This window comes from Capricornis sumatraensis, chromosome 7 (genome assembly GCF_032405125.1).
Source record: "Capricornis sumatraensis isolate serow.1 chromosome 7, serow.2, whole genome shotgun sequence".
Taxonomy (NCBI): domain Eukaryota; kingdom Metazoa; phylum Chordata; class Mammalia; order Artiodactyla; family Bovidae; genus Capricornis; species Capricornis sumatraensis.
This window is the reverse complement of record NC_091075.1, coordinates 104009805-104022160: the sequence shown is the minus strand read 5'-3', so window position 1 is coordinate 104022160 and position 12356 is coordinate 104009805. Positions and strand designations below refer to the sequence as shown.

At 37.6% G+C, this 12356-nt stretch overlaps 1 protein-coding gene across 5 annotated transcripts in view; it reads right to left on the bottom strand.

The window, feature by feature from the left end:
• The window catches only part of PTPN13 (protein tyrosine phosphatase non-receptor type 13), a 223528-nt gene that overhangs the window by 65344 nt on the left and 145828 nt on the right, over positions 1 to 12356 (bottom strand). For 3 of the 5 annotated variants that reach the window (XM_068975016.1, XM_068975017.1, XM_068975018.1), the window contains 3 exons: positions 9617 to 10034; positions 9384 to 9481; positions 7703 to 7759 (listed from right to left, as the gene is read on the bottom strand). The exons of 1 other annotated variant lie outside the window; for it this stretch is intronic. In XM_068975016.1, coding sequence (XP_068831117.1) covers positions 7703 to 7759; positions 9384 to 9481; positions 9617 to 10034 — 573 coding nt within the window. The remainder of the gene's footprint in view (positions 1 to 7702; positions 7760 to 9383; positions 9482 to 9616; positions 10035 to 12356) is intronic. One more of the 5 variants, XM_068975020.1, reaches the window with a different exon arrangement.

Genomic DNA, 12356 nt, shown 5'->3' with positions numbered 1-12356 from the left:
GGAACATATCTCAACATAATAAAGTGTGCGACCAACACGCTGGTCACAGCTAACACCATACCGAACAGTGAAAAGCTGAAAACCTTTCCTCTAAATTCAGGAATAAGACAAGGATGCCCAAATCTTTCCACTTCTATTCAACATAGTACTGAAGTCAGTAAAGTTGCAGGATATGAGATTAACATATAGAAATCTGTTGTGGACTTCCCTGGTGGCACAGTGGATAAGAATCTGCCTGCCAATGCAAGAGACACAGGTTTCATCCCTGGTCCGAGAAGATTCCACATGCTGTGGAGCAACTAAGCCAGTGCACCACAAACAGAGAGTGCCCACGCTCTGGAGCCTGTGGGCCGCAACTACTAGGCCTGTGTGTCACAACTACTGAAGCTCGGGTGCCCTGGAACCTGTGTTCTGCAACAAGAAAAGCCCCCGCAATGAGAAGACTGGGCACTGAATTCAAGAGTATCTCCTGACTGCTGCCAACCAGAGAAAGCCTGCACACAGCAATGAAGACCTAGTGCAGCAGCAAAAAAATTTTGCTTTTCTATATACTAGTAAGGAACTATCAGAAAGAGAAAGTTAAAAAGAAAGCATACAAACGACAACAAAATTCTCCTTAAAATCATATCAAAAATAATAAAATACCTAGGAACAAACTTAACCAAGGATGTAAAAGACCTTCACTCTGAAAACTACAGTGGCCATACTGCTCAAAGCACTTTACAGATTTCATGTAAAAATACATATGACATTTTTCACAGAACTAGAAGAAATAATCCTAAAATTTATATGGAATGGCAAAAGACCCTGAATTACAAAAGCAATTTTGGAAAAAAAAGAATAAAGCTATCATCATCTCAGATTTCAGATTATACTACAAAGCTATAATAATAAAAACACCATGGTACTGGCACAAAAGCAGACACATAGATCAATGGGACAGAGAACCTAGAAATAAATTTATGCACCTATGGTTACTTAGGGTAAAGGCTAATAGAGTTTTGACAAGAGAACACACTGGTCATAGCAAACACACTTTTTCAACAACACAAGAGATGACTCTACACATGGACATCACCAGATGGTCAATACCAAAAATCTGACTGATTATATTCTTTGCAGCCAAAGACAAAGAAGCTCTACACTGTCAGAAAAACAAGACCAGGAGCTGACTGTGGCTCAGATCATGAACTCCTTATTACAAAATTCAGACTTAAATTGAAGAAAGTAGAGAAAACCACTAGGCCATTCAGGTATGACCTAAATCAAATCCCTTATAATTACACAGTGGAAATGACAAATAGATTCAAGGGATTAGATCTGACAGAGTGCCTGAAGAACTATGGATGGAGGTTTATAACGAAATGCAAAAAGGCAAAGGGTTGTCTGAGGAGGCCTTACAAATAGCTGGGAAAAGAAGAGACGATAAAGGCAAAGGAGAAAGGGAAAGATACACCCATCTGAATGCAGAGTTCCAAAGAATAGCAAGGAGAGATAAGAAAGCCTTCCCAAGTGATCAATGTAAATAAAGAGAGGAAAACGACAGAATGGGAAAGACTAGAGATCTCTTCAAGAAAATTAGAGACACCAAGGGAACATTTCATGCAAAGATGGGCACAATAAAGGACAGAAATGGTATGGACCTAACAGAAGCAGAAGATACAAAGAAGAGGTGGCAAAAATACACAGAAGAACCATACAAAAAAGATCTTCATGACTCAGATAGCTGACCCCATAGACGGCAGCCCACCAGGTTTCCTTATCCCTGGGATTCTCCAGGCAAGAACACTGGAGTGGGTTGCCATTGCTTTCTCCAGTGGGCCTTAGGAAGCATCACTAAAAACAAAGCTAGTGGAGGTGATGGAATTCCAGTTGAGCTATTTCAAATCCTAAAAGATGACGCTGTTGAAGTGCTGCACTTAATATGCCAGCAAATTTGGAGAACTCAGCAGTGGCCACAGGACTGGAAAAGGTCAGTTTTCATTCCAATGCGAAAGAAAGGCAATGCCAAAGAATGTTCAAACTACCACACAGTTGCACTCATTTCACACAATAGCAAGTGAAAGTTGCTCAGTAGTGTCCAACTCTTTGCAACCCCATGGACTATAGAGTCCATGGAATTCTCCAGGCCAGAATACTGGAGTGGGATGCCTTTCCCTTCTCCAGGGGATCTTCCCAACCCAGGGATCGAACCTAGGTCTCCCACATTGCAGGCGGATTCTTTACCAACTGAGCCACAAAGGAAGCCTCAGAATACAGAATATCCCTCCTCCAGCAGATCTTCCAGACCCAGGAAATGAACCGGGGTCTCCTGCATTTCAGATGGATTCTTTACCAACTGAGCTATCAGGAAAGCCCTTGCTACACACTAGCAAAGTAATTCTCTAAACTCTCCAAGCTAGGCTTCAACAGTTTGTGAACTGAGAACTTCCAGATGTACAAGCTGGATTTAGAAAAGGCAAAGGAACAAGAGATCAATTTGCCAACACCCATTGGATCATAGAAAAAGTTAGAGAATTTCAGAAAAACATCTACTTCTGCTGCATTGACTATGCTAAAGCCTTTGACTGTGTGGACCACAACAAACTGAGGAAAATTCTTAAACAGATGGGAATATCAGACCACCTTACCTGCCTCCTGAGAAGCCTGTATGCAGGTAAAAAAGCAGCAGTTAGAACTGGACATGAAACAATGGACTGGTTCCAAATCAGGAAATGAGTATGTCAAGGCTGTATACTGTCACCCTGCTTATTTAACTTATATACCTAATACATCATGCGAAATGCTGGGTTGGATGAAGCACAAACTAGAATCAAGATGGCCGGGAGAAATAACAACCTCAGACATGCAGATGACACCACCCTTATGGCTGAAAGCGAAGAGAAACTAAAGAACCTCTTGATGATGGTGAAAGAGGAGAGTAAAAAGCTGGCTTAAAACTCAACATTCAGAAAACGAAGATCATGGCATGTGGTCCCATTACTTCATGGCAAATAGATGGGGAAACAACAGAAACCGTGAGAGACTTTATTTTCTTGGGCTCCAAAATCACTGCAGATGATGACTGCAGCCATGAAACTAAAAGATGCTTGCTCCTTTGAAGAAAAGCTATGACAAACCTAGACAGCATATTAAAAAGCAGAGACATTACTTTGCTGACAAAGATCTGTCTAGTCAGAGCTGTGGTTTTTCCATTAGTCACATATGGATGTGAAAGTTGGACCATTAAGAAGACTGAATGCCGAGGAAGTGATGCTTTTGAACTGTGGTGTTGCAGAATACTCTTGAGAATCCCTTGGACTGCAAGGAGATCCAACCAGTCAATCCTAAAGGAAATCAGTCCTGAATATTCATTGGAAGGACTGATGCTGAAGCTGCAGCTGCAATACTCTGGCCACCTGATGCAAAGAGCCAACTCACTAGAAAAGACCCTGATGCTGGGAAAGATCGAAGGCAGGAGGGGAAGGGGACAACAGAGGACGAGATGCTTGGATGGCATCATTGACTCAATGAAGATGAGTTTGAGCAAGTCCTAGGAGATGGTGAAGGACAGGGCACCCTGGCATGCTGCAGTCTCTGGGGTCGCAAAGAGTTGGACACGACTGAGCGACTGAACAAGAATATGGTCAATTATTGAACAGCAAAGGAAGTAAAATATACGATTGAGAAAAGACAGTCTCTTCAATAAGTGTTGCTTGAAAAAACTGGAATAGTACATGTCAAATAATGAGATTAGAACATTTCCTCATACCATGTACAAAAATTAACCCCAAATGGATCAAAGACCCCAAACCATAAAGTCCCAGATGAGAACATAGGCAGAACCACACTTTGACATAAATTGCAGTAATATATTTCTGGATATGTCTCCTCAGGCAAACGACATAAAAGCAAAAATGAACAAATAAGACCTAATTAAATTTAAAAACTTCTGCAAAGCACAGGAAACCACTGACAAAATGAAAAGACAATCTACTGAACGAGAGAAAGTATTTTGCAAATATGACCATCAAGGGATAATATCCAAAATATATAACTCATACAACTCAATATAAAACACACACACACACACACACAAAATGACCCAAAGGCCTGAAAAGATATTTTTCCAAAGAAGACATACAAATGGTCAACAGGTCCAGAAAAAGATACTTGAAATCAGTAATCGTCAGAAATGCAGATTAAAACCACAATGAGCTATTACCTCACACCTGTCAGAATGGCTACATGCAATAAAAGTCTACAAAAAACAAATGCTGTTGGGGTGTGGAGAAAAGAGAATCCTTGTATATTGTTGGTGGGAATGTAAAATGGTACAGCCACTATGGAAAACAGTATGGATGTTTCTCAAAAACCTAAAAACAGAAATACCACATGATCCAGCAATTCTACTCCTGGGTATATATCCGGGAAAAACAAAATCACTAATTCAAAAATACACACATACCCCAAAGTTCATAGCAGCACAATTTACAAATATCTAAGATATAGAAGCAATCCAAGTGTCCATCAATAGAATGAATGGATAAAGAAGATGTGAGATACACACACACACACACACACACACACACACACACACACACACACACAATGGAATATCACTGAGTTATAAAAAGGAATGAAATTCTGTCATTTGTGGCAATGTGGATGAACCTATAAGCACAGTAAGAATACTGTGCTTAGGGAAATAAGTCTGACAGAAAATACATATACTGTATGATATTGGTTACATGTGGAATCTAAAATATAAAACAAATGGATATATATATAGCAAAACAGATTCACAGGTATAGGAAACAAACCAGTGGTCACCACTGGGCAGATGGAATCAGGGAGGGTTGATAGGGATATGGGATTAAGAGACACAAACTATCATGCATAAAGCAGATAAGCAACAAGATATATTGTACAGTACATGGAATTATTGCTTTGAAATAACAATAGATATTGCTTCATAATAACTTTTAATGAAGCATAAAATACTCTTCACTATGTTGTACTCTAGAAACTAATACATTATAAATCAACCATTATTTTTAAAAAAGAAAAAAAGGGCTCTTATACAATGTATCTTTTTTTGAAAGGTTAAGCAACCTTCTTTTGGGGAGGGGGGAGAAATTACAATTAATCAAAGGATTAGAATCCTTTCCATATTTGTTTCATGAGATTAGAAGTCTCTTGCCTTTTTTCTTTTATCCTCTAAGTTTCACACTCTTTATGGGTCTCTTAAAGTTGTAAAAGGCTAAGATTAAATTTTATTCATTGGTCCTTATATTAAGTGATAAATAATTCAGTATTACCTAATGCTCATTTCTAATTTTCTCCTAACAGTCTTAATGAGCAAAGAACACTGAAATTAGAATTTAAAAAAGTCCTATATTTTACCAATGGGCAAATAACTTAACTTTTTAATCTTCAGTTACCTTATTTGGAAAAACATGTTTGCCACGCTCTATTATGTCAAAACTCAATTCTCGACATTAATCAGGGCTACTTGGACAGATTCAAGGAGAATCTTGAAGAAAATATAAAGTTGTCTGTAAGCCAACAGGGAAACGCCTCCATGGAGAGGTGGATTGGTCCTGCTGTAGGGGGTAGGTGGGAAAATAAAGGTGCCCAGAGCTTTAAACATAGATCCTACTCTGCACAGGCTGTTCATTTCATATTCAGAATGTAAGCTCATATCCTTTCCCGTTAGAATCTAGGTAAAGAACACATTTCAGGTTCTCATTCTTGAAAAGGTTATTATCCAGCTTCTTTCAAAAGTTTAGCTGGGAAAAATAATACCTACAAATAATTAGGCCTTATTATTCTAGGAGACAGTTTAAAGGGTGGTTTAGAGTGTGGGCTCTGGAAACAGACACACTGCATTTGAATCATGGCATCAGCTTTTGCCCGCTCCATGATATACTGTGCACCTCAACCTTTTTGTTCTTTGGCATCTCACATGTGAAAAGGAAATACCATTAGATCCACCTCACAGGACCGTTGTAGGGACTGACAGCTAAACATAACACACTTAGAAAAGTGTTTGGCACGCAGTAAGCACTAAGGAACTGTCAGACAATAAGTACAACCATTACGGATATGTTAATAACTGAGTTCTTTTAGGTACAGAGGTATTCTAACTTCAGTCCATGAAAAACATTTGGTTATCAAAAAGCTATACAACGAGGTCTTAGTAACTTAGGCCCAAGTATAAGTTGACTAACTTTTTCTTTCATCGTATACCCTCAGATTTTTTGAGGATTGATACATTAAAAACTATGAAATGAAAAAAAAAATCTTTATTTGTTCTGAGTATTTAAGATATTATAAAAGTAAAAAGATTTACTTTGGGACACAATTTTGCTTCCCAAGAAAAATGTTCTTCTCTTGCATGTGTATTTGTGTTTCTATTAGAGAAGGAGAATTATACAAAATAACTTACTGGGGTCTGAGAGTTTTGGCCTACAAAAACAAGTTTAATATGGTTCAACCAATATTCAGGCTTTTATTTTTGCCTTGGCTCTCAGGAAAATGAGAACAAAACTTAAAGTTTCATCAAGTTTAACTATATTAACACTTTTGATTAGCATATTTGCTTCCTTCTCATCAGGCTTCTGATTATTTCAACTTTAAGAATTTAAGGGTAAAACGTAAACATTTTTGGAGAAAAAATAGTGTGTACATAGTGATAATAATATTCTTTAGACCCATGAAAGTTGTTAGAAAAATAAAATAATGTACATGCTGCTGCTGCTAAGTCGCCCAGTCGTGTCCGACTCTGTGCGACCCCAGAGACAGCAGCCCACCAGGCTCCCCTGTCCCTGGGATTCTCCAGGCAAGAACACTGGAGTGGGTTGCCATGGTTGCCATTTCCTTCTCCAATGCATGAAAGTGAAAAGTGAAAGGGAAGTCGCTCAATCATGCCCGACTCTTAGTGACCCCATGGACTGCAGCACACCAGGCTCCTCCGTCCATGGGATTTTCCAGGCAAGAGTACTGGAGTGGGGTGCCCTGCCTCTTGAAAGTAAGCTAAATTCTAAACATTCTGAACCCACTGACTTTCAAATCATTGCACAAAGTTTTTTTCCTACAATTCTGTTTCTTCTCAGATTCTTTCTAAACTCTTTACCTCAACATTTAAAGTCTTCAGATTCTTCCCAAAAGATTTACGGTAAGATTCAACAATAGTCCACATTTAGTTCTTGACCTTCACCTTGACCCCAGCAATACCCCCAAGTCTGAGATTCGTACATTTCCTTGAATCTGGTTATCTTCTCCCACGTCTGCATGTCTTTGATCATACTATGTCCTTGGTCTGAAATACTTATCTATACCATTCTGCCTGAATAAATACTCCTTTTATTTCAAGATTCAGCAGAAGTATCCCTTTCAAATAACTATCTCAGTTAAAGCTCTTTTCAATCAAAATTATCTCCCACCTAAGCTATCTTAGCTCCCCAATTAGTGTCCTTATCTCAAATTTGTGACTTCACAGTAGTCTACATTATAGGTCCCTTCACATCATCAGTTCCCTTCAGTCCCTTCACATCAGTTTGTGAAAACCACAACTCTCCTTTGACTCCAATGTAAGGCAAGGCTTAAAATCCTTGGCATGGAATTGAAAACTATTTATAAGTAGTTTTCACGATGCTCTTAAAAGGTACAAGAGAAAAAATATGATGGAAATGAGGGGAAAAACATTTTGTAAACCTACCATTTTCTTTTAAGGGTACTTGGGATGAAGAATTTCCAGAACTATGCAAAGTCATTCCTGTAGTATAAATTAGATTATTAGACAGTTTAAAAATGGTCAGATATTATATATAGAAGAAATTTCTTCTGATAAAACAATAAAAAGCAATAAAACATCAAGGCAGCAATAATTTCTGTTATTTACACTCAAAAAAATGTCTTCCCACAATGAACGTTTTTTAAAAACTTTTAATGTCCAAGCATATCAACTTGTTCTGCAGAATAAACTGAAACACAAATGTACTGTTTCTGACAATGACATTTTGATATGTCATATTTGAAATGATGAAACTAAAATGATTTTTAAAGGTATCTGTTCAAATGTTAAAAGGAAGTTCAATATTCAAAAAGAATGAATAATCAATCAAAAACAAATTCAGAAATTTTCATGGTTGAATTTTACTTGTGCTTTTCTATGAAAATATTTACTACTCAGCACCTGATATGTGATGAATTTTTATAATGAACAAAGCCTTCCTAATGAAAATAAGAGTCTATAAGACATCTCATTATACATGAGTACACTTTGAAAATTACTTTCTAAAAGATTGAATTGGTGGCTTTTTAGGCTATTTTCAATGCATAGGGTAACCTATAAGATGGAGTCTTGTCTTTCAGCTATTTAAAGTTTTTTTTTTAACCAATTCAACTTAAATTGATGATAGTATAATCTCTGAAAGTTGCAGAAATCTATATTAATGAAGTAATGTGACATTTTCTATAAATATCTAACAACTATAGTGTACAGTTCTCTTTGAATTCATTTATTCCACTTATCCCCAATCCAATTACAGGGTGAGAAAATACTTTAACTCTGTGTGCTTAGGGCTAAATAATCAAATTCAGTTCTAAGGGGGAGTTAATTAGTATTATTTAATAAAACAACTGCAGAGGGCATCCTTGTTGATCTTGTCTCCCTAGTTATTTCCTATTTTGAGTAATCATTCAGACCTTTATGCTTAAATATTCAGTCTTTTAAAAGATGGATTCCCACGTTTTTTCCCTTTTAAGATGCACAAAATAACGGGAATCTTTATTTATAAGGTAGTGTGTGTGTGTATCAGCAACACAAATGACTTTTGTCTAAAAGAGTTCATAGCTAGCTGGGAGAATCTGAGAAAACTTAAATCAACTAGGAATTTCTACCTAACAACTATAGGACAGTTCATAAAACTTATCTCCTTTTTAGAGACAATTCCATTCAGAAAGTTTTCTAAATAAACTTTTGTCCATTGTCTCCATTCAGAAAGTACTCTAAATAAACTGCTCTTTAAAACATGTAGCATTAGTGGAGTCTACTCTCACAGGCTGTAAGGAAAACCCAAACGCTAGCCAGAGCCGTGGCACCAGACTGTCTGGGTTCTCTCGCTAAGACTGTCATGACTTTGAACTGTGACCAAGAGAAAGCAAACAGCCCATGCCGTGAGGCAATCACCTGTTAAATCAATTTTTTAATGTGACTTGGTGCTTTTAATTTTTGTTTTGGTACTTTTTAAGTAGTCTGAAATTTTATATTCACAAAAAGTTGAGACAATTAGGAAACAGGACCCCAAATTCTAACTTCCTGGTAATTAACATTATCTCATTCTCTTCATGATGAGCAAGGGGTATGGGAGAAAGAAGGTAAGCCGGTTTATGCTGACCTAGAACATATGCTTGCCCAAGGTCTTCAAAGGATGAGGAGTCTGATTCATGTTTCCTCCTTTCAGGACTTCTATTTAAACTTGCAACAGACTTTGAACTAAAGAGGGAAAAGCAAAGGTAGGAAGGGGGGAAGTGTCAATGTAAAAAAAAAATGGTGAAAATAAATCATCAAAAACAAAAGTATGAAATGTAGAATTTACAAGTAGGTAGTTTGGCTTAATTATGTCCTTACTTATTGAGTTTTGTGACTCCTGCCAGAGATTCTGTATCAGATCTCGCCATCTGGTGAAGCGGTTTTCCTACCAACTCCGCAATGGTTTGTGGTGGGGGTTCCGTGTTAACATTGACATTTTTCCGGTGAGGGTAGAGAGAGGCCTGACTGAGATCGTGGTATGATTTACTCATCCCTCTAGGCTTTTCCTCCCATGCCGTTTTGCCATTCTTCTCTTTTGCACTGTTTTGCAATGGCTGGTAAAGCGACAGCTCTGAGCAGGAGAGCCTCTTCAGAATCTCAGCTTGAACCGACAGAGGTCGAACGGCAAGTTTGTTCAGGGTGCTGCTGGCCAGACTACCAGTGCTGACTGCTCGTCCCATATTAAATCCTCTAACGGACTCTGCTTGGAGGTTCAGGCTCCTAAACGAAGCTCTCTCTACAAGGAAACAGGATTGCTTTACATGATGGAAACATCATAGAACCTTTAGGAGAAGAGCTATTTTAAGAAATAGAAAAGACAGCATGCAGTTTTTACTCATTTTGATTGCCCGCAGAAGTAGGCAGCTTTCAGAGAGTGGTAATCAAGGGTTTTAAAAAGTAGGTGGGAAGATCCTGGTTTCCAGACCATCTCTCCATCCTTGTAGCTTTCTCACAGCCAGGGAGGGGCCTGGTCAGCCTTTCTAACTTCAGCTAGTGATCTTGGATTTACTAATGTCTGGGCTTCATTCAGGCTTGTTGACCCTAAGTTCCCAATTTTAATGCTCATTTACAAAGGAGAATGACATTTGACAGAGAATGACATTTAACCCTAGGGGTACCTCCGCTAAACCACCAGGGAACCAAGGATGGGGAGAGGGAGATCAAACCTGGACAGGCCGATATGGTGATTTCATGCCTGAAAAAAGTTGTGCAGAGGAGAGTTTCGCCTAGAGAAAATATTCTTACTATAATTTTAAAAGCTTATGGCAGATTGTGGTGGTGTTTGTACAACTCGGTTAACAATGAGGATATATGAAAAATCGCTAAATTGTGCATTTTAAGTGGCTAAATTGTATGGTATGTGAATTAGATCTTAATAGAACTACTACCAAAAAAAAAAAAAAGAAAAAAAAACCCCAAACAAAAAAACCTGAGACAAAAAACCACCCCAAACAAAACAAAAACCTTTTACGGCAAATTTTCTCTCATTTCATTTCAATGTCAATACCACCCTCCCCTCTTGTTGACTTTTTTCTTCACAGGATATGTTTCTGTTAATTAACACATCAATGAGCTGGGATTCTCTTTATGCTTAAATTCATTTCAGTCTTAAACACATATGCAAGTCTTCTTTTTGGGGCTAAATTTAGGGATACTTCCTAACAAGTAACTGACCATTCTATTTTGTGAGAGCCAAAGTCCTGTTAGTAGTTGAACATTTGAGGCTGTAAATGAAAGCAATGAATCACAGAATTCTGGCATCAAAATCCTTTCATGTATATAAAGGATCAGGAGCACAGAATTTCAAATGATTTGGTTGTTCATGCATTAGTAATCCATATCACAAGGCACACGCATTGGTCCCCCCATGGAAAGTACCAGCCCTGTTTTTCACTCTACAGGGAATTACAGCTTGACCACTATGTAAACAGTCACAAAAACTTGTTTTTAAAAAGAAAATGTCAAATGCTGTTGATTTGGATCTTTAGATTCTGTTTCATTTATCTTCTAATTCCTAGGAAAATTAATAATCAGTATTTCATCTCAGACAGGAAAAACACTAAAATTCTTTCATGTTTATGCATCAGAATGAAGTTTAAATAAACATGTCTCACTGTCACCAGGAAAATTCATCATTTTTTCTCTAAAGTAGAAGTGGACAGCAAGTTAAAACATGATAATAAAAAAAAAGACTTTGGTTTTAAAATTCCCAGAATAATCTTAAGCTTAAAATAGATTTTCTTTTCCTTAGAAAAGATTAATTAATTCTATCTTCTCTGAAAGCAGAGTTTATTCAAAAATGCAAAACTGAGTCTGATACAGATTCAGCTGCTGGAAAATGCCTCTCTACCCAATACATTTCCTTACCCTGAAGGAAATGCAGACAAATTTTAGCAGGAATAGGATTAGACAGTTCAGCTTAGGTTATGTCTGTTTTGTAAACATACCAAGGATAATGCTGTTCAAATCCATTCATAGCTCACTCCTGGGCAGAACTTAAAATACGGCACATATTCATGGACTAGAATAATAAACCAACCACTTATCTACTGTCCTACTGCTTTTCACCTGGAATGGACTCCAACAAGGACCGCCAGGATGGGAAGGACATTAGAATGAACCTACATCCTATTACTAAGGTTTCAAATTTGAACTCAAAGGCCACACTCAGTCCGCAATCTACATGATTCTATTGTCTTTTGTACTTGTTTTGTATCTCTTTATATCATCAACTTAATTGTATGCTCTTTGGATTCACTTATTTTTGCTAACCCATAGCACCTAGCATAGTACTTTATAAGCAGTAAGTCCTCAGTAAATGATTATTAATCTTACTAGTTCTTTGGAAAGTTATCAAAAAGAAAGAAACCGGATTAGGAATTAGGAGATCAGGGTCCAGTCTTCTCTGACCTCTAACAATGAGGTGAAAGGAGACACTGTTTTCTCTGAAGCTGCTTCCTCAGCAGCAAAATTTTGGGCTTAATGGCTTGTGAGGTTCTAGAAAGAACCCATATTCTATGATGCTAAAAAAGCAACATACACTCGTGAGCCCCTATCA